Raw genomic sequence first — 23,408 nt, 5'->3', positions numbered from 1 at the left:
ATAATTTGCTAATTCATTCTTTATACTGTAGCATTAGTGGTATAAAAATATAAAGCAGATTATGACCTTCCCCTGATTAAAATACTTTTAACCTTCCATTACATGTTGTCCTAGTTACCTTTCTATTGCTATGATAAAATACTGACCAAAACCAACTTGGGGAGGAAAGGGTTTATTTTATTTTACACTTTACAATCTATCATAGAGGGAAGCTAGAGCAGAAACTTAAGATAGGAACCTGGAAGCAAGAACTGAAGCAGAGACCATGGAAGAATGCTGACTTACTGGGTTGTTTCCACCTGGCTTGCTCAGCTACCTTTCTTATACAGCCCAGGTTTACCTGCCTAGGAATGGCAGTGCCCACAGTGGCTGGACTCTACACCAATTAACAATTAAGAAAATGCCTCATAGATGTGCCACAAGCCAGTATGATGGAGGAAATTCCTCAGTTGAGGTTCCTTCTTCCCAGGTGACTCTTATTTGTGTCAGGTTGACAAAAACTACCCAGCATACAACTTCATTTATCTTCATTTTCCATTTCATTCACTCCGTTTCAAACACAGTTGTTTTCTAACCGATTCTCACAAATCCCTGAATCTTTCTGATTGCAGAGCCTTTACACAAGATATGTACATGCTTTTTAACTTGCCCTTTATGTCATTTTCAGCTTACCTTATCTTGGTCTCAGCATCACTTCCTCATATCCTTCTGCTGGACCCTCTACCATTTTAGATTAACATAACCTTTATTCTCTTGTGTAATACCTTTTTTATCTTATAACATTTAATAATATATTATTATTATCAATTTTTACTAATAATGTCAGAAACAAAGAAGAAAATAAAAAATAATGTTTAAAATAATAAGAACTTTAAACTTTAATTTACTGATCCCATTCAAAATTTCCTAAAACACAGCACTTCTTCACTCATGCTACTGTGAATAGCCCCAGTCAACTCATTGACTCACCAAAGAAACAAACAAAACAGCATTTGTAGAGTACAGAGTACATGCAAAATCCTAGGAAACATACCAGCCTGGATGCAGCAATCACATCATGAATACTTTGGAGCATTAGATCTTCTACTTGAATGAGCCATTTTTCTACAGCACCTCGTGCTGCAGCTGTGGAAATAAGTGCAATCAGCTCTACTCGCTCACCCTCAGAGCTATACATGGCCTTAATGTCCAGATTAGGAAGGAATTCCAATTTAGCAATGCCCTCAAAGCATTTTTTTAAATGTGGCTGAACTCTGAGTGGATCTTTGGTCTCTGACAGAATCTCTAACATTTCTTCATTAGATAAGAAGAAAAAACTAGAGAAAAATGTGCAAATAAAAAAGTTTTAGTGATAACTCATCACACATAAGAAAATGCTCTAAATCATAGCACAATTGATTATCCATCATACCGAGGGAAGAAAAGACGTTTCTTTTCAAGATATGCATTCAGCCCTTTCATAATTTTCTCTAAAAGCTCATTGCAATTCTGCAATTTTTCCAATAAACCTGTTAAAGAAGTAGCAACGAGAACCTAAAAGAAACAAGTTCATATAAAAACACATACTGTTATAAGACATAAATATTAATCGACATCCTATGTCAAAAATGTTAAAATTTAGCTGTGCATGATGGTGCACACCTTTAATCCCAGCACTTAGAAGCAGAGACAGCTGGATCTCTGAGTTTGAGGCCAGCCTAGTCTACATAGAGTTCCAGGCCAGTCTGAGCAACATAGGAAGACCTTGTCTTGAGAAAAAAAAATTTTTAACTGGGGGCTGGATAGATGGCTCAGTAGTTAAGAGTACTGGCTGCTCTTGGAAAGGACCCAAATTTGATTTCCAGCACCCACATGGGGGCTAACAACCTTCCTTCTCCCATTCCAGGGGATTCAATACCCTCTTCTGGCCTCCACAGGCATTGCCTGACACAGGTGCAGGCAAAAATTCATATACACAGAAAACAAAAATAAAATTAAAAAATTTTAAAACTTTATGAAGTTAGGAGTAGTGAAATATTTCCCCCCCTTTTCTGAGATGGGTCTCATTATGCAGCCCGGGCTAACCATGGACTTGCAAGCTTCTTCATTCTCCAGACCCCCAAGTGCTGGGACTGCAGGTATGTACCACAACCTCAGTTCTGAAATTTCTTTTATAATGTAAAAATATGAAAATTTATTAAATCATAAATACTCAAATCCAAGGACAGTAGTTACAAATTAAGATATGATTGTCATGTACATTTTCATCTTTCCTATATTACTTTAAAGATGTATAAATTTTTAATTATGTTTGTGTGTGTGCACGCACACGCACACGCACGTACGCATCTGAGTATAGGTTTGTGCACATGAGTGCAGTGCCTGCAGAGGCCGAGGCATTGCATTTCCCTGGGGTTCAGGATACAGGCAGTTGTGAGCTATCCCACATGGGCGCTGGGAATTGAACTTGAGTCTTCTGCAAGGGCAGCATGTCTTTTTAACCACTGAGCTATCTTCCCAGGCCCTCCGCTGTATTCTTTTGAATGGTATGGGAATAGTTTTGTTAGGCTGGTGTCTGATTTAATTTTATTTTTTACAACTGTGAACTATAAACCTAATCTACAGCAGATCTTGGCAAACTACATCTCACTGGCCAAATATAGACAGCAACTAGTTTTGTATGGCCCTCATGCTAAGAATATTTTTATACCGTTAGAAGATTAAAAAAATTAAAGAGGGCTATGGAAGCAGCTTAGTTGGCAGCATGTGTAGGATTCTATGCCTAGCACTATACATAAAGTGGATATGCTGGCATAGAGCTGCAATCCCAGCATTCCAGAGGTGGAGGCATGAAGATCAGAAGTTCAAGGTCATCCCCAGCTACACAGAGAGATTGAACCAACTTGGGCTAAGACTTTGTCTCAAAACAATAAAAATGCAAATAATAGCATTTCATAGCATAAAGGACACCATTACCAGTGTCTATAAGCAAAGGTTTACTATGGCAGAGACATAATAATTCATTTACATATTATTTCTGGATGCTTTCTCACTACAATGACAGCAGAAGTGACCATTGCAAAATAGACTACGTGCCTCCTCGCAAAATCTAAAATATTTGTGAACTGGTTGTTCACAGAAAAATATGATGCCCTCTGATCTATAAGAAATCATGTACCAAAAAGTTTCCAAAGCCAATAGATAAGATAAAAATCTTTGAAAAGCATAAATTTCTGTACATTATTGACTCTCAATAAGTCTAACACTTATTTGAATTTTCACTCAGCATTAGAAAAAATTGTTATTTTTAAGGTGACTACAACATTTATAAATCAGGTGCATAGCTACAGTTATATCTATTACATGTATATAATATACATTGTCTTTCAACATTAGAATCTCATGGGACAAAATGTAGGAGAGACACATAGGAATTGGAACAAGTGAGAGTAGATTCTTTTTTCCCCATTACTTCTAAGCAATTATAGAACCACTTGCACTGATTATATATTCTCCTCTCCCTTCTCTGTCTTAAAAAAAAAATCTATGAGGGCTGGAGAGATGGTTCAATGATTAAGAGCATTGGCTGCTATTGCAGAGGACCTGGGTTCAATTCCCAGCACCCATATGGCAGTTGACAATCATCTGTAACTCCAGCTCCAGGGGATCTGATGCCCTCTTCTGATCTCTGTGGGCACTGCATGACATGAATGCACTTACACACATGCAGGCAATACACTCATAACACAAAAATAATAAATTATCTATTTATTTTGTGAGGAGGAGAACAGTGGTTGTATATAGTACAAGTCATGTGAATTGAATGTACATTTGAAGTAGTTCCACTATGTATAAATGAGTTATAAGTGGGATTTTTATGAATTGAAAGATAAATTTTAATACTTCTGAACTTAGATTTTTCTGAACATTCCAGTTTGTAGTCAATGAAGTCTTATTCTTTAAATTTTTTTTAAATTTTATGTGTGTGACTATATTGCCTACATGTATGTAAGTGTACCCATGTCATGCAAAGCTCAGGGATGTCAGAAGGGGTCATCAGATCCTCTAGAACTTGAGTTATGGACAGTTTGTTAGCCACCATGGGAACTGAATCTGGGTCCTCTGTAAGAGCAACCAGTATTCTTAACCACTGAGCCATCTCTCCAGCTGAGTATGTTTTATTCTTACAATCAGAAAAAAAGTTAAATCTTTTCAGACCCTAAAATAAAGGTTCACTTACTATAAAATAGAAAAGAAACACTTTACCTTTGGGTCTTTGGCACAAAACTTCATGATATCCCTCCAGTGTCTGTCTACTGTTTGAAACTGACGGCCTTCCTCTGGCATCTGCTGCATGATGTCCTCAGAACAAAAGATGGGCTCTAAGTACAGCCATTGAGCTTGCACTTTTAACCATTCATCAATAGTTTCCTGTATTCGAATCAGACGGTCCTCCCAGGCCTTAATAAAAAGCATATGGCATTAAATTCTAGTTTTTAAAGAACAGCTATAAATTATAACAAGAAAACATTTTTTAAAAATTGTTCTTTCAATAGCAATACAAAAATTATGGCTTAAGGTCACTTATGCTTGTCACATATAGGCTTGGATAAACCCTTGGATTTTCCTTTATTGTTGGAACTCACATTGAAAGTGATTGTAAAGTTATTTAAATCAATTTCTTAATCTCCGGGGGAACAGCTTCAAACCTTAAAAGAATATATTCTGTTAAACACCAGTGATTATCAGCTATGGGTGATCTTGTCTTCCATACCAGGTAATAGTTCAGAGTGTCTGGAGATATTTCATGAGGTATGTTATTTATTACAGTTAAAAAGAGGAGGATGTGGTGCTGGAGAGATGGCTCAGCGGTTAAGAACACTGGTTGTTCTTGCAGAAGACCTGGGTTTGAATCACAGAACCCACATGGCAGCTAACAACTGTCCATAATTCCAGTTCCAGGGGATCCAACAGCCTCTTCTGTCCTCCACAGGCATTGCATGACAGGAGTGCACTTACCCACACACAGGCAATACATGCATACACATAAAATAAAAATAATAAAATATTTTTAAAAAGAGGAGGATGCTACTAGTATCTAGTGGATGGGGGCCAGAAATACTGCTAAATGTACAACAGTATGCAGGATAATCCCTATAACAAAGAATTACTCAGCTCCAGGCCAGTGAGATGGCTCAGTGGGTAAAGGCACTTGCCACTAAGACTGACAGCCTAAGTTTGATACCCAGGATCCATGTGGTAGACGGAAACAACTAACTTCTACAAGTTGTCCTAAGATCTCTACAAATGCATTGGGGCATACTCATGTGCACACACATGGAAACAAAAACACACAATAAAAACACAAACAATAATACATGTTTCAAAAAAAGAATTTTTCAGTCCAAAATATGAATAGTGTCAAGTTGAAGAACCCTGCTCTATGTCAACACAATTTGGAGAGACTTGAAATTAAATTTTAAAAACAAAGTAAAATAAGTCTTTTTTGCCTAAAGTTCATGAAGTATGTTAGCTGAACATTATTCATGTAATGTCTTTCTTTGGTTCTTTGGTATGTGCCCTAGGTCCTAGGTTTGAAGTTTAATATCTATTTTTAAACTAAAAAAGGGGGACTGGAGAGATGGTTCAATGGTTAAGAGAGCTTACTACTCTTCTAGAAGACCCAAGTTAAATTCCCAGAAACCACATTGAGTGGCTCACAACTGCCTGTAACTTCAGCTCCTGGGGGATTCAATGCCTCTGGCTTCTGCAGGCACCTGCACTCAAGTGCACATAGCCACACATATAATTGAAAATAAAAATAAAATCTTTAAAAAAGAGCTTCTAAGGCTGGAGAGATGGCTCAGCGGTTAAGAGCACTGTTTGCTCTTGTAGAGGACCCAGGTTCAATTCCTAGCACCCACATGGCAGCTAACAACTGTCCTAACTTCAGTTCCAAGGGATCCAACACCCTCTTCTGACCTTCATGGGCATTGCACGATACAGGTGGTACACCTACCTATATACAGGCAATATACTCATACACATAAAATAAAAATTAATAAAATTTAAAAATAGTAAATAAATTTTTAAAAATTTTAAAGAGCTTCTAAATTCCTCTTGTTAAGCAAGTAAGGATTTTCTACAAAATATATACTGTCTTAAGAAGAAAGGCCAGGCTAGCCTGATTTATGGGGGTATGTCCAACCTTATGTCCTCTTTCAAGATTACAACTGTTATCTCCAAATAATGGGAGCCAAGATATTCTATAAAGTGCTAGTTATGTATTGCACATTGTAAATACTATATCAAAACATTAAAACATACCACATAAATACATAGTTATTGTCAATTAGAAATAAAAATTATAGCTGAGTTAAAAAAGGGGCCTTGGTTTGGATCTCAGCTCTGTCATTTATTAGCTGAGTGAACTTGGGCAAATTATTTATTGTGTTTACCTATTTACACAGATTACAACAATACCTACTGTTTTAGTTCGATTTCAAATGCTGTGACAAAACACTCTAATACCAACTTGGGGAGGAAAGGGTTTATTTGGCTTATATCTCTTGGGTCACAATTCATCAGGGAGCCCAAGGTAGGAACTCAGAGCAGGGGCTGGAGCACAGGCCATGGAGGAATGTTGCTTAGTGGCTTGTTCCTGTAACCCGCTCAGTCTGCTGTCTTATACAATACAGAACCACCTACCTATGGGTTGCACTGCCCACAGTGGGCTGGGGCCTCCTGCATCACTCTACATCACTCAACAATCAAGAAAATACCCCACAGACATGGCCACAGGCCAGTCCAATGGAGGCAATTCCCCAACTGAGGCTCCCTCAACCCAGGTGTGTTGACACTATAGCTATCTAGCACACCTACCATGAAGGTCTGTTGTGGGGATTAATCAGTTAATAAATATAAAACCCCTAGATCAGTGCCTGGCATAGTTAACATCAATCAGCTCTGGGAAAATAATCCAGTTATTAATTTCTTCCCCCATGTACACAGTCCCCACTTAGAATTTTGATATTATTTACTGTTAGCTACCCAATAGGAATGTAAAGGTTGGGGGATAGAGCTTCTGACTGCTAATATCCCTTCAAGCTGGTTCTTTGTTTCCAGGTCCTCTTCTAGGTGACATAGAAAATCTTTGCTCATTATAATACCTAGGGGCATTCCTGTCTACACCTTTGGACATGCGATGTATTGAAAAGCATGATCTTTTTATTTATTTACTTACTTTGGGGGGGACAGTGTCTTGTCATATAACTCAGGCTGGCCTCAAGCTCATTATATAGCTCCAGCTAGACTAGAACATATGATGATTCTCCTGCCTCAGTCTCCTGAGTACCAAGACTACAAGTGTGGTCACCACAATCTAATTGTACATGTCCAGAATGAGCCTACATGCCTACCTCTATGTTAGTGGATAAGCCTTTCCAATATGACAATGTATAAATGTCATCATTCCCCATCAAATTCCCCTGCTTCCTTTGTTAAATGTTCTGGAAGTTAGCTTCAGTGCTTCCCTTACTGTACACAAGTTCTTACCCTTTCTTCACTCTTTTATTTCTTGCTTGTGCTTATTAGCTTTGTACTCACCCAGGGGCAAAATCACTGGGCTTGGTTGTACTATGAAACTATTATCATAATTTACATGCTTTCTGTAGTTGCCCATATAACTACAAATATATAAAATAAACTTAGTTTCAAATATCATTTGTTTTTCTCAAGTGGAGAATAATTCATTAATTACTCTCAATTATCTTCAAGCTAGTTGTTCACAAATAAATAATTAAATAGTGATATACAGAACTTAACTACAAGGATTCAGCATGATATATGGTCTAGGATTTCTAAAATTAGAAATTAGCTGTATTTAAAAATTCCTAAGAATGAAGTTCTAAAAGTCATTTACTATGAAAATTACTTCTGTCAGTGGTAGAGTGAGCACTTACCATGTGTGAGGTCCTAGGTTCAATCTCCATTACAAGGAAAGCAAGGAGGGAAAGAGGGAGGGAGGACAGAAACACTGAGCAAAGCATGGTGGCTTGTGCCTGTGATTTAAGCATTCAGAAGCTGAAGCATGAGAATCATCACCAGTGTTAGGCCAGCCTGGCCTATATAGTAAGCTCAAGGATAGCCTGAGCTACAGAGTAAGACCCTGTCTCAAAAAGAATGACAAGGAGAAAGAAAAGAAGGAAAAGGGAAAGGAGATGAGAGAGAAGCTGCCCTCTTTCCAAGTCTATCACTGTCATTGGAGAAGGTTTAAAAAAAGGGGGGGCTTTTCTTCTCAAATTTATTAGTTAATATCTCAGATCTATTCTATATTTATCTTCAAATATGTGTTTCTGTATTTTACCAGATAAAATATCAAGGCTTGGTTCTATAACTTGAATAAACATTTTAAAAACTGATCAACATCCAGGTATGGTGGTGCATGCCTTTAATTCCAGCACTCAGGATGCAGAGGCAGGCAGATCTTTGTGAGTTCAAGGCCATCCTGGTCTACATAGTAAGCTCCAGACCAGCTGGGGCTACAGGGAGCCTGTCTCAGAAAGACCCCCCCAAAAAACCCAGTCAACAAATAGATCTATTTCTATGACAGCATATATGCAGTAAAATCGAAAAAATTTAAAATTTCATTTGTTTATTTTTAAGTGCATGAAGATTTTACACTACAAAATGCACTACATGTGTGCAATGCCCATGATGTCAGAAGAGGATGCCAGATCCCCTGCCCATAACTGGAGTTATGGACAGTTGTTAGCTGCCATGTGGGTGCTGGGAACCAAACTCCAGGTCCTCTACAACAGCAGCCAGTGCTCTTAACCACTAAGGCATCCCTCCAGCCACATAAGGTGGAAAAGTCTATGAATGACCAGGAGCTTACAGTATTTAACATACCTTGATCTCATTTTCAAATGGTTTGATAAAAGGTGAGCCCCTCATTGTCTGAGTTTTTATAATTTGATCATCCAGGATTGTCTGAATCTCATCCACTGAAGAAAGAATATAGACTCCAGTATCACGGTACAGACTTATATGAAAAGCAGTATCATTCCATGCTGCTATCATTGCATGCATGGCTCTCTCTAAGGAAAATTCCTGAAAGGAAGAAATGGAGAGAGAATGTGATGATGAAAAAAGAATCTTATCTACTTTATTTAATTTTCCTGGGTAATTCAATAAAGATTTCATACATTATACTATCATTTTTTGAGATGTGATTCTGTGTGTGTGTGTGTGTGCGCGCGCGCATACGCGCGCGCAAGCATGCATGTATAAAGTCTTTTTAAAAACAACTTACGTTTTTTCTAAGAAGAATGAAAAATTTTAAAAAGTTAATTGGCTATGAAAACTCATTCTTTCAGTGTAAAATGGACAGGAGAATAAAATACCTTCTAGACTTTCTCTGAAATGGCCTTTCTGTAGGTAGCCTCTAGTCTGAGGTATTCTATGTGTTCCAAGAACCTCTCTCAAGGCCTATACTTATTCTGTTGTAACAGACACACACACACACACACACGCACACACACACACACACACACACACACACACACACACACACCACACACACATCTATCGAGGATTTTTAATGGAACAACCACGCATCAATACTAGTGTATCATTGAACTGTACCAGATGTGACAGAATTAGGAAGAGCTCAAAGGTGCAATTTCTGTCCATATTTCAGAGAAGCAAGCATGTATTTATTCCACAAAGTGATCTATCATTTTCCCCTCCCTATCTCTTCCCACTGCTATCCTATAATGTACACATGAAGCCACAACAAAAACCATGGTTATTAGAGAACAAACTTATCAAGTAAAGAATTTCAGTTCAAGTCAGGTGTGGTAGCACACACCTTTAATTCTAGTACTTGGGAAGCAGAGGTAGACAGATCTCCGTGAAATAGAGGCCAGCCTCATCTATATAATAAGTTCCAAGCCCACTAGGGAATAGAGAGACCCTACCTCAAAAGCCAAAGGAAAAAAAATAATTTCAGTTCATCTTTATGTTCACCTTGCTTGCACCTGCACTTATCACTTCAAATTGTTCTAAATATGGTGCAAGTTTCAATTTTAAAACTTTTCTCAGTGTAGTTCCAGAGTCTGGAGTCAAGTCATAGCCCACAATTTCTGACATCTGTTTCCAGTGACGAGCTCTCATTCCTGGATTGCATAGAATAGACACAGTAGGGATGTAATCCTAAGGGTGGAAATACAAACAATAATGTCATTTGGCTTCCACACACATGAATTCTATAAATGAAGCCTGATAATAAGATTTTACTTCTTCAAATTACTTCATATATATATATTAAAAATCTTAACTAGATTTAGAGGAAGAGAACAAGGAACAAGATGATTCTTAAGTCCATCTGCAAAAATAAGCATGTAAAATGATTAAGAAATAATAAGGGTAAAAAAGAATGAGTAAGGAAAAAAATTCATGAACCATAATATTGTAATACTAATGCCACACAGTAATGGTTGAACCAGATGGTGATCAGAGGAAGGGCTAATGCACCAAAGAATTCTCTAGCCTGAGGGGAGGCAGAGTAGGGTTTATAAAGCCTAAAACCATAATGACATCATGCCAGGGGCAAAGTCAATAACCATAGTTACATTAGATCACCATAGTGACATCAGATCAAGGGTAGACCTCATTGAAAACAATGAGGTTTTCAGTTAACAAAAAGTTTCAGTTAGGAAAAACAAGTTTCTCAGAATTACAGAAACAATGGGCTCCGTGGTGATGCTGGGAGAGAATGTGCTACCTGGCTATTTGCATTATTCCCAGTATTTTAGAAACCATGTATCTCATGAAATGCAGGTGCAGCCTTTGTGGAACCAGTTCTGGTTCTCTTTAAACCTCCTTCATTTAAAGTTGGTCTAAGTTTCTGAAGATTTCCTTATGAGGTCCTTATTTGTCCTTAACAAGCTCCAGGAAGCAAACGATGCTAATAAAATCATCTAATTATCCTCATACTTGCAGAGCTACATTGATGATTTTAGATTCCAAAGCCAGATCAGAGCCATCAAACATCATTCATTCACAATTCCTGGGCATCTACATCTGGTTTAGTGAAATGTTACTCAACAAGCATCAAGCTCCTTATCTAGCTCATGTGATCCAGACTCCACAGTACTGGAGGGACTAGGGGCCCAGGTGCAGTGCAGGAGGCCCAGAGAAGAGGAGTAAAAATATTATATAAAAAAGAAATGTTACAAGCAGCTGTAGGGCAATAAATTCAACAACTTAAGATCTCCAAGATAAATTAAGCAAAATAAAGGGGGAAATAACATATGCTACATTTTTTTGGGGGGGTCGTTTTTGAGACAGGGTCTCCCTGTAGCCCCAGCTGGCCTGGAGCTCACTATGTAGACCAGGCTGGCCTTGAACTCACAGAGATCTGCCTGCCTCTGCCTCCCAAGTGCTGGAATTAAAGACATGTGCCACCACATCCAGCCATATGCTACATTTTATAAACAAAGATGAATAAAAATATATTTTCACACTGCTAGATGTATAACAAAATTACAGAATTACTGAAGAAAGTGGTAACATTGATTGCCTGAGTAATGCAGATGAGAACTATCAGAAAAGAGTTGTTGAATATTCATTTTTAATTTTTTGGACCATAAAAATGTATTAAACATTGAAAGCAATCTTCGAGTAGTTTTTCTTTTTTGTGAAGCAACTCATATAATCACTGGGAGAGCTAGACACAGGGCAGCCCTTAAATCCTATCACAAAGTTTGCAGTGTGGGCACACTAACAGTACACATTTGGCACGTCCACTAGAACTACTGATACTACTGCCTTGGGAAACTGAACGCATTATTAACTCTTACCCATGGTAAATGAAGACCCTGGCAGCATGGCAATTCACACCTGTAATCCCAGAATTGGGAGGTAGAAGTAGGAGGGTCATGAGTTTGAGGACAGCCTAGGATACATGATGAGACTGATGAGTTGATTTCGGTCCCCAAAACCCACATGGTGGAAGAAGAAAGCCAACTCCTACAAATTGTCCTTTGACCTCCACACATGCCATTGTGTGTGCACACGTACTGGTGGATGGTACCTAAGGAATGACATCCAAGGTTGTCCTCTGGCCTCCATACATATGTGTACCTGCACACACATGCACCCTTAGGTGCACACATATGCATACATACATACATACATGTGTTAATACCCTTGCCTTGATATCCTTGCCTAGAATAGAAGCTAGGAGTGAGTCAGAGATTGACCAAGGTTAAGGCAGAAGAAATTTTAAAACCACACTGTTTATGCAGATTTCTTTTTATTTCCTTTTCTGTTTGGTTTGCGCAGATTTCTTTTTATTTCCTTTTCTGTTTGGTTTGGTTTTGCGTGTGTGTGTGTGTGTGTGTGTGTGTGTGTGTGTGTGTGTGTGTGTGACAGGGTCTCAATAGATAGCCCAGGTTGGCCTGGAACTTGTAATCCTTCTGCCTCAGCCTCTAGGTAGTTGGATATAAGGGATGTGCTACCATGCCAGGCTCCATATTTTCTTCTTTCCTTAAGTATCAATGCTATTCTCTCCAAACAGCTATCCCAGAGCTACAGGGAGTTCACAACTCAGATCCTTAACAGCTTGTGAGTGTAGAATAAGAAGCTCCTTTCACAGAGTCAGCTCACAATGCTGAGGAGAAATGTGACTGGTCCAGTTTGAGCTACAGACTTATCCCTGAACAATTACCATAGCCAGAAAGACGACATATTAGGATTGGCTCATCTTGTACCTGACAGTCACAGAGGATAAGGCTGGGTAGATACTGACCTAATTCTTTTTGCATAGAGAAAGACCACTGTTATATAGAAATTATAAGATTAGAGGATGGATTTTATATAGTTATACATGATGTTGAGAAGAGATGTGCAATGTTTAAGTGTCATTAAATATATCCCTACCTTAAAAACCTTTATCTGCTCCATTACTGTAGTACACATGGTAACTGTAGGACTCTCTTTTGGTTCTTCCTCAGGTTTCTCTTGTATCAGAGATAGTTTTCTTGCTGTCTTTCTTCTTTCTTGTAATTCTTTCTTTTGCTTTGTTTGGAAAAATTTCAGTGTCTTAAAGATTTCTCGGGAAAACTCATCTACATCAGCTTCCATGCTTTCCCCATTAAGGTCCAAAAATCCTCCATCCATCCAACTGAATTAGAAGAAAACAACAATATTAAACTCATATTTCTGTACTGTTCAGAGATCTTGGGGAAATTTTGGTTAGACTCCTCATTTTTGTAAAAGAGACAACTGAGGGCACATAGGTAGAGCTGATAGAAGAGAGACAGAGTTGAGGATGATCCTTTTAACTACAGTGTGTGAGCTAAAACTGCATCAGATTACAAAGGGTAATTAACACCATCCAAATGAGATAAAGGCTTGACCCCATACTTCTAATTTTTGTGTAAATATTCATAACTTAATTTTATAAAAAGTGAATTGACTCTGGAAAATCAAAGTGGCATATCAGAAATTGTATTGGTAATATTAAGTGGTACAATAGTATCATTTGAAGCCTCTGCTGTGTGGTCCATGGTTTCATGCAAGTAAATGAATAAGTCCTTTAACAAAAAATGCCTTATATTTTACACATTTGTCTACTATAGACATTTCACAAAAATAGAATCATATAATATGTATTCTTTTTTATGTGTATGAGTGTATTGCCTGAATGTGTCTAAGTATAGCTGTGTCATGCAATGCCCACAGAAGTCAGAGAAGGTGTTGAATCCCCTAGAGTTAAAGTTACGGACAGCTATTAGCCACCATGTGGGTGCTGGGAATCCAGCCCAGGTCCTCTGCAGGAGCAATCAGTGCTCTTAACTGTTGAGCCATCTCTCCAGCCCCCAAAATATGTATTCTTATATGATTAGTTTTCTGTGTACACCCTAAGAATTTCAATATTGATTCCTGTTGTAGCATGTATCATGTAATCATTTTATGATTACATTTATTCATCAGTTGATGTACATTTGTAGCCTTTAATTTGAAGGTTATTATGAATAATACTGCTATTAATATTCATATAGAAGGTTTGTGTGAATGTATGTTTTACATCTCTTGGGTATTTAGCTAGAAGTAGAATAATTGTTGGGTTCACATAATAATTCTGTGTTTAACAATGTGAAAAACTGCTACAAAACTTTCTGAAGTGGAAATGCCATTTTGTTTTCTTACCAGTCATGTTTGAGGGTTGTAGTCTCTCCTTATCACAGCTAGTATTTTATATTATCTGTCTTTAATAATAGCTATCCTGATGAGAGAAAGTGACTTGTCACTGTGGTTTTGCTTTACATTTCTCTGATGGATTATGATGCTCAGCATCTGTTAATGTCCTTATTAGCCTTCTGAAGAACTTACTTAGAGAAATATAGATCTAAATCTTTTTGCACTTTCCAAGATTGGGTTGCCTTTTAATTAGTGGCTTGTAGGAATACATATCATGGATATAACTCACTTATCAGATTAGATATGTGTTTTGCAAATATTTTCTCCCACTTTGTTAGTTGTCTTTTACTTTCTTTGTGATGGATTTGAAACACAAAAATTTTCTATTTTGACTAATTTCAGCGTATTTGTTGCTTATGTTTCTTTTTGTGTGTCATTCCACAATACAGTGTTATGAATTCTATACTAAGGTTAATTTCTAAGAGTTTTATAGTTTCATTCTTCCATTTAGATATATTATCCACTATTTTACACATTCTTTTACATCACCAGAAATTACCGTTTTTCTGTTCGTTGCCACTTCAGAACAAAATTAAAAAACTTCTGGTAGGGCTCAATATTAACTTTCAATTTGTCCAGTTCAGGATACTTTGTCAATTTCCATTTGAAAAGTTCCTCTTCTTTATTAATAAACTGAACTGCTTCTTCAGATTCCTGAATACGTTTCTGCAGTTGTCTTACATCTGTCACATACTAAAAGCAAACAAATTTCCATTTCTAGAAATATTCAAGTAATATTATAAAAATAAGATTTCATGATATCACGGAAGATACATTCTTCTATTTATACAAAAACTTTAGCCTCATAGCATTACTATGACAATGATCAAAAGGCATAGTTGTGTATACTATATGAATAGACTATTAAGCCATATAGGACCAGGTTTAAGAATCAAGTAGACCTTTGTTTGACACAGTACAGAAATGTTTAGTCTACACTTTAAATGAATCTTCCCTCTATTATTCTATGGTTGGCCATAGCTACATCCTTAAATATATATCAAACCTGCTGCATGCGCTCCATTTCTGCAAATTCTGTGAACTCCTCCATGTGGCGTGATTCTTTTTCTATTTCCAAAATCAGCTTCTCTCTCTTGGCTATTAGTTCATTTTCTTTTGTACATTTAGCATTCTCAACAAGCTTTTTAAAAGATGATTTAATGATGTTGATTGTTGTAGCACAAAGGAAAGGGTTATCAAATAAGAAATACAAACATTTTAATGGCAATTCAGAGAAAATTGAATAAAAAATAATTTGTCTTTAATAACTGATACAAAAATCAGAGACAAATTTTCCTACATCTCCAAAATAATAATAAATAAAATATTTTAAACTGACTTTTAAAACTCAAAATTATTAATTATATACTTTGACTATTTAATAGGTTCTGAGATAATAATATAAGCAATCATTTAATGAGTGTATGGAAGTCAAGAGGCATGCTCAAGTCACAAAATCACAGAGGCCAAAAGTCAGGATTAAAATCTTGGCTTATCTTATTTTTAAAAATATTTTATTTTATTTTTATCTTACATGCGTGAGTGTATTGCCAGCATGTGTGTAAGTGCACTCTTGTGAAGTGCCCATGGAAGTCAGAAGAGGGTATCAGATCCCATGGAACTGGAATGACAGATGGCTGTTAGCCACCATGTGGGTACTGGGAATCAAACCTAGATCTTCTGCAAGAGCAGTCAGTGCTCTTAACTGCTGAGCCATCTCTCCAGCCCCTTGGCTTATATTATTGAGGCCCATGCTTTCCATTATTATTCTATTTTGCTTCCCAATTTGAGATAAACTGGCTTATTAGTTTCTAAATTTTGAACTACATTCAGTCTGATATAAAAGCCTAAATCTTTTATCTGATTTCCATGACATTAAGCAAGTTCATCACTTCTTTGAATTTCATTTTTATCATCTATAAAACGAGGCAAATAGGAGCACCTGGGGCTTTATATGTATTTAATGATTTCATAGATGGAAAGAACTTAGTTAATGCTCCCTATTAGTTTATATAATAGTTCTGATTTCTTTGTTGTTCATCCTATACTTACCAAACCCTGTGAATTAAATCTAAGAGGCTGCTGGCAAGGCCATAAAAGGTGCAAGATGCACACTTATACTGACACATGAAGTTTAAAAACTTTAAAAAGTCAGATTGCAAGTAGGTATGACTATTAAATGTGCGCTTAAAATGTCAGAATGTGGGTCTGCCTTGATGGCTCAGCTGGTAAAGTTTCCTGCCACTAAGTCTGATGACCCAAGTTCACTACCCAGGGCCCACATGGTAGATGTAGAGAATCAATTTCTGCAAGTTGTCCTTTAACCTCCACGATTATGCCATAAGAATCCACACACAATAATAAATAAGTGTGAATTTTAAATGTCAGAACACAAAACATATACTTAAAAATATATTTACCTCATCATTTTCATCAAAGACAAGGTTAATTTTTGAAGGCCACATGAGGACTGTTGCATTTAAATTTAAGTCTTCTTGAGGAAAGAGAAAAACATCTAAGAAGTAACTCATTTGGCGTTTAGATTCCTACAAAAGAAACTCTAGGTTTAATACAGCATATGAAAAACCTGTCATTATTAAAAATAGAGCCAATCATCTCTAATATTCTTTCATATTTCAATGTGACTCAAAGTATTAATGTTTTATGCACTACCCAAATCAACACATGGGTATTTCACTGTAATATATTTGTTTGGCTTAAGTTTACACAATTGTGTGTTAATATAAACTTTAAAGATCTTTAAAAGTTTTCAAGTGGTACTAGGGAGATGGCTCATGGTTGCTGCAAAGGTCTGAGTTAGGATCCTCAGCACCAACATTTATAAAAAAAAAGCAGGTGTGGCAGTGTGTGCCTATGTTCACAACTTGGGGGAACTGAAGATAGGAGGATCCTAGGAACTTACTGGCCAGCCAGTCTGGCTGAATAGGTTCAGTGAGAGAAACCTTGTCTCATTAAATAAATGAATAATTAAACAACATGGAGAGTGACAGAGGAAGGCACCCAATGTCAACTTCTGGCCTCCACATGTGCAGCCCATGTGCACCCACACACATATATCACACATTCTCCCACACAAAATCATTTTTCACTTAAAGCTGATTTAATAGAAGGGCACTCTTTGGTCTCCTTGTATATGATTTTAAAAGGTGACCAAATGCTCAGAAACCTTTGAAACTTTTTATTTTTGAATCTTGGGTGATAAATATCTTAGCATATTTTTTTGTTTTTTCATCTTTTGTGACTATTTAACATTATAGCAGTAGTCTAGAAAGAGCTGTAGTATTGATGGCAAAGGAAAAAAACCTTTAACACAGAGTCTCTGAGTGGAGAGGAGGAATATTTTTACTTCTGCAGATTTCATTGATCCAGTGCTGTAAAACTTAAGAAAAGTTAGGGACTGGGAGATGCTCAGCAGGTAAAGGTGCTTGCTGCCAAGCCTGACAACCTGAGTTGAATCCTAGGGACCCACAAGGTAGAAGGAAAGAATTGAGTCCCTGGGGTTGTCCTCTGACCATCACACGTGTTGTGGCACATGCACACTCTCCATACAAACAAACAAACAAACAAATAAATAAGTAAATAAATGTTGGGCTTGGTAGAACCTCAGGATGTTCAGACAGGAGGATAGACAATTCAAGGCATGCCTAGGCTACAGTATGAGTTCAAGGACATCCTGTACAAGTTAGCAAGGCCTTGTTTCTCTGTCTCTCTCTCACACATGCACACAAACACACAAAGAAGCAACATGGGGGGGAAGCATAATGTTAGTGCACTTGCCTAGCATGTTAGGAAGCCCTGGGTTCAATCTCCCAAATACTGAAAACTGTGGGAAAAAGTGATAATTTTTAAAATTTTAAAATTGTAGCACCCATTAAAGACAAAGCCTAATTTATGAGTTTGGTTCCATACTGTATAAATTCATAAATATATGTATATATGTATTTAGAAATATAGGAGCCAGAGGTAGTACAGCAATACAAGAAATCTTGTTTGGATCCCATAGGGCAGTTGCACATATGGCCCCATAGTGCTTATAACAGCATGCACAAGACCTGTTCAAGCCCAAACCAGACAAAAATGCAACATGGATGTTTGGAAAGGTGGACAAGAAGCCCTGGCCCTAGCTGAAGATCTATTCACAATTGATAGCTGCTGGGAGAGGAAGAGTCAGTTTTCTTCACTGGTATGATGCCTGGTAAGTTGACCAGGCTCCAAGGGATAGACCCATATTGAAGAGCATTTGGGGAACACAGATTAGACTTAATAGGCCTTAAAGAAAAGATAAATAATAATAGAGGGCATGAAATTGGGGGGCTGGTAAAGTGGGGGTGGATATGGGGTAGGGGTCTGAATGTGATCAAAATATACTATGAAATTGTCAAAGAATCAATAAAGATGTTTTTAAAATAAATAAAAATTGCCAGGCATGGTGGCACACACCTTTAATCCCAGCACTCAGGAGGCAGAGGCAGGCAGATCTCTGTGAGTTCAAGGCCAGCCTGGTCTACATAGCAAGTGCTAGGCCAGCTGGGTCTATAGGGAAACCCTGCCTCAAAATGACCAAAATAAAAAATAAATAAATAAATCCATGTAATTTGTTATATTAATAAATTGAAAGAGGAAATGCATATGATCATTTTCAATGGATTAAAGAAAATTTAATAGTTTTAAGAAAATTCAACATCCATTCATAATATTTTTTTTTGGTCTTTTTGAGACAGGATCTCCCTGTAGCCCCAGCTGACCTGGAACTGTTTTGTAGACCAAGCTGGCCTTGAACTCACTGAGATCCACCTGCCTTTGCCTCCCAAGTGCTGGGTTCAAAGGTGATGCCACCACACCTGGCTTTCAAAATATTTTTTTTTTCATTTTTGGTCTTTTTGAGACAAGGTCTCCCTGTAGCTCCAGCTGGCCTGGAACTTACAATGTAGACCTAGCTGACCTTGAACTCACAGTGATCTACCTGCCTCTGCCTCCTGAATGGTGGGATTAAAGGTGTACACCACCATGCCTGGCCCTCATAATAATTTTTTTAAAAACTAGTAGAAAATGAACAATAGAAGGGAAGTCACTAAACTGGTAAAGTACTTATAAAAACCTATAGCATGGGTTAGAGAGATGGCTCAGCATTTAAGAGCACTTGCTGTGCAATCATGAGACTTGGAGTTCAGAGCTCAGCACAACAAGCTTGACTTCTCACACATACCTGTAACCCCAACTCTAAGGGAGGGAAAGAAAAAAGGATCCCTGGGGCTTGCCTATGAAGGATTTTCTAGATTATGTTAATTAAGGTATGAAGACCCAACTTGAATGTGGGTGGCACCATTCCATGGGCTGAGATCCTGGACAGAAAGCTAGCTGAACATGAGCATTCAGCTCCCTCTGCTTCCTGTCTGTGGATGCAGTGTGACCAGCAGCCTCAGGCTCCTGTCTCCATGACTTCCTTACCATGATGGACTGTAACTTGGAAGAGTGAGTCAAAATAAACGATTCCTTTCTTAAGTTGTTTCTGTCAGGTGTTTTGTCAACCATGAGAAGGAAAAATATAGCTTCCACTTAAGTATGGGCTACATATGGCAACTTCTTTACAAACAGTGAAGAATAGAAAGAGAGAGAAAAATAGTATAGAGACCTGAAAACTATAAATTCTGGCAGACCAGACCAGGATCAACAACATGATGCAGTGCTAATATACTTGATACATTAAGATTATAACATATATACCTTTGACATAATGCAATAAAATGCATTTACTCAGTGATCTTCCTTACAAAAAGTCATACTCCAATCTAATCATGAAGAAAAACATCAAGAGAGGGCTATCTTACAATATACCTAATCAATACTCTTTCAAAATAGTAAGGGATATCAAAAACAAGGAAAGCCTGAGAAACTGTCACAGCCCAAGGAGATATGAATAGAAGTCATGTGGTACCTTAGGTAACATGGATACTGGAACAAAAACAGGACCTCTGATAAAACTAAGGAATATAGAATAAACATCAACAATTATACACCAATATTGGTTTAGTATCACATGTCATATTAAGGTATTAGTAAGGGAGAAACTAAATATGGGGGGAGAAGAGACCTATTAGAACTCTGCACTATTGTCTCAATTTTATTGTAAATCTAAAGCTGTTCTAAAAGTAAAGTCCATTACTTTCATAAATTAATTGTGTTTTGTATCCAAGGGGAAAAAGATGCTAATTTTAAAGATATTATCTAAACCAACATAAAAAGGTATTAATGGGCCAGGTGTGGTGCCGCACGCCTATAGTCCCAGCACTTGGGAGGCAGAGGCAGGTGGATCTCTGTGATTTCGAGGCCAGCCTGGTCTACATAGTGAGTTACAGGCCAGCTGGGGCTACAAGGAGACCCTGTCTCAAAAAAAAAAAAAAGATAATTTAAAAACCAAAATGCAGAGGAAAAAAACCCCTTGAGACAAACAGGGTAATAAGATAGGAACTACCAGGTACCACAACTTATTATTGTCAACTGTTTTGGAAAAGAATTTTGCTTCAGTTGGTGAAAGTGAAGGAAAGCATGCCCTGTGACACCTGGGAGAAATGTATTCATAATTCACCTGGTGCCATGCACAGAAAATGTTTCAACAGTATTGTCATTAATAGCAAAGAAAAAAATCAAATACCCAGAACAGTAACTTTTTTTCTTTTAAAAAGTCTTTTGTGGGGGCTGGAGATATGGCTCAACAGTTAAGAACACTGACTGTTCTTGCAGAAGACCAGGGTTTGAATCCCAGCACCCACATGGCAGCTAACAACTGTCTGTAACTCCAGTTCCAGGGGATCCGACAGCCTCTTCTGTCCTCCGTGGGCATTGCATGACATGGGTGCACTTACATACATGCAGGCAATACATGCATACACATAAAATAAAAATAATAATTTTTTTTTAAAAAGTCTTTTAGCTGAGTGTGGTGGTACAGACCTTTAATCCCAGCACTTGGGAGGCAGAGGCAGGCGGACCTCTGTGAGTTCAAGGCCAGCCTGGTCTACACAGTGAGTTCCAGGACAAGTGGGGCTACAGGGAGACCCTGTCTCAAAAACACCACAAAAAAAGTCTTTTGTGTGTGTTGATGTGGGTACATGTATGCACATATTCATGTGGAGGCCAGAGGTCAACCTCAGGTATCAATCCTTGGGATCTGCCCACTTTATTTTTTGAGACAGATTCTTTCACTGGCCTGGGATTCACTGATTAGGATAGGCTGTCTGGGGCTGGACAGATATTTCAGTGGTTAAGAGCACTGGCTGCTCTTGCAGAGGTCTTGGGGTTCAGTTCCTAGCACTCACATGATAGCTAACAACCATCCATATCTCCAGTTCCAGGGGATCTGACACCCTCTTCTCGCTTCATGGGCATTGCATGACACAGGTGCATTTACATTCATGCAGGCAAAACACTCATACACATAAAATAATTTTTTTAAAAAAATGTTAAAAAGGATAAGCTGGCTGGCCACCAAGCCCCAAGACCTTTCTGTTTCACCCTCCCCAGCAATGGGATTCCAAACATGTTCTACCACACTCAGCCTTTTATGTGGGTGCTAGGGATCAAACTCAGGTCTTCACGCTTGTGCAGCAAGTACTTTACTGACTGACCTATCTCCCCAGCACCAATAATTTTAAAAATAAATTATTGCATGCTGCTACAGTATCAGAAATGAAATATTAAACTGCAATAAAATAAACTGAAGTTAAGGAATAATGACATTAACGTAACTCTGGTAATACACAAAAGAATAAATAAATTCTCCTTACATAAACATCAACATCAGATAAAAATAAACTGTTTTGCTAGAAATGCATACTTGGTGGAAAAGGAAGGTAAGGAAGTGATCATTGTCAAAGTCAAGATAGTGCTCACACCCCAAAAGAGACAAGGGACTGTGATGGCCCCTGAGGCACTGGTTCTATTTCTTCCCCACGGTAGAAATTACTGGTTATTTGTTTTATAACATTTTAAATTATGTGTTATGTGCTTTTCAATGTTTTACAGTTTTTAAAAGTCTTTCAAATGAATGGAAGTAAAATATAGTTGAATTGGTATATAATTTTGTGCTGGGGAAGGTATAAAACATATCACTAGATGTAGGAACTCTAAAACAAAAAGTTTTAAACCTTCATATTGTTTAAGAATATACACATAATTGGTGAAATTAAAGGAAATCAAAGATAAATAGATTTTGATGAAAATCAAGTAGAAGCCTCTAGGGGAGAAGAAGAGAAGTGGGCATGGTAAGAAAATCATGTGCAAGGCCTTCTGGGTTATTCTATTTTGTTGTTGTTGTTGTTCTGGGTGTTGACAACATTAACTCACTTCAGAACAATTTGTAAGTTTATTTTTTTTTACCTGGATCCTTGCAGCCAATTCTTGAATTCCTATAGTTCGAGCTTTTTCTACATAAGCTATCAGCTCCATCATTTCTTCTGTTGTCTCAGGAACTTTTAGTGCATGCTCTTTAACTGCTTCGAATTCACTGCAAATACTGACATAATACTCTGATTTATTATACTTACATGTGTGCTTAAATATGTGCTGTGATTATTATAAAATAGGAACTCTGCATCCTAAAGATAAATGTTTAATTCACTAAGATATCATGTAATATTTAAGCTTAACCCACTTCTTGATGTGTTATAAATCATATCAATAAAAATCAAGGCAATATTTGAAATAATGGCATAGTTAAAGCTTTTTTCTGGTGATTTCCAACTCTCTTAAAAGATGAGATAAGCAGTGTTGCTTAGATCACACCTTGAGTCAGACCATCCTGATCTCAATCCTCCTCAGCTACTACTAGCTTATGAATTTAAGGCATGCTCTAAGGCTCAGCTTCGATATGTGTAAAATGGAGTTATTAACACTCCTCTTGATGACCATTGAGATGCAATGAATGTATGTGACATGTCTAGCAATAGTTCATGCTCACTTGCTAGCAAGTGTAATTGTTGTTAGCTTAATTATTACTATTATTGCCTCCTGTGAAACATGACAATATAGTAAATAAAAAGATCAAGTCTTTATATATATTTAAACTATATGATTATCTTAGAATTTCGTGTGTTTGAAAGTATGACCCTATATCCTATGTCCCTATGTCCATTATTCAACTA

General features: G+C 37.4%; 1 protein-coding gene across 1 annotated transcript in view; it reads right to left on the bottom strand.

Annotated features, from left to right (window-relative positions):
* Dnah12 (dynein axonemal heavy chain 12) overlaps positions 1–23,408 on the bottom strand; it is a 218,243-nt gene that overhangs the window by 155,188 nt on the left and 39,647 nt on the right. The window contains exons 13-22 of the mRNA XM_017802268.2: positions 22,645–22,780; positions 16,668–16,793; positions 15,254–15,388; positions 14,747–14,940; positions 12,925–13,168; positions 10,009–10,194; positions 8,890–9,090; positions 4,246–4,440; positions 1,412–1,533; positions 1,034–1,316 (exon numbers count right to left, since the gene is read on the bottom strand). Of these exons, the coding sequence (XP_017657757.1) occupies positions 1,034–1,316; positions 1,412–1,533; positions 4,246–4,440; positions 8,890–9,090; positions 10,009–10,194; positions 12,925–13,168; positions 14,747–14,940; positions 15,254–15,388; positions 16,668–16,793; positions 22,645–22,780 (1,822 nt within the window). The remainder of the gene's footprint in view (positions 1–1,033; positions 1,317–1,411; positions 1,534–4,245; positions 4,441–8,889; positions 9,091–10,008; positions 10,195–12,924; positions 13,169–14,746; positions 14,941–15,253; positions 15,389–16,667; positions 16,794–22,644; positions 22,781–23,408) is intronic.

This window comes from Nannospalax galili, unplaced genomic scaffold (genome assembly GCF_000622305.1).
Source record: "Nannospalax galili isolate Female #2095 unplaced genomic scaffold, S.galili_v1.0 scaffold505, whole genome shotgun sequence".
Classification (NCBI taxonomy): domain Eukaryota; kingdom Metazoa; phylum Chordata; class Mammalia; order Rodentia; family Spalacidae; genus Nannospalax; species Nannospalax galili.
Note: the sequence above shows the minus strand (reverse complement) of the source record. Positions and strands in the feature narration are given on the sequence as shown.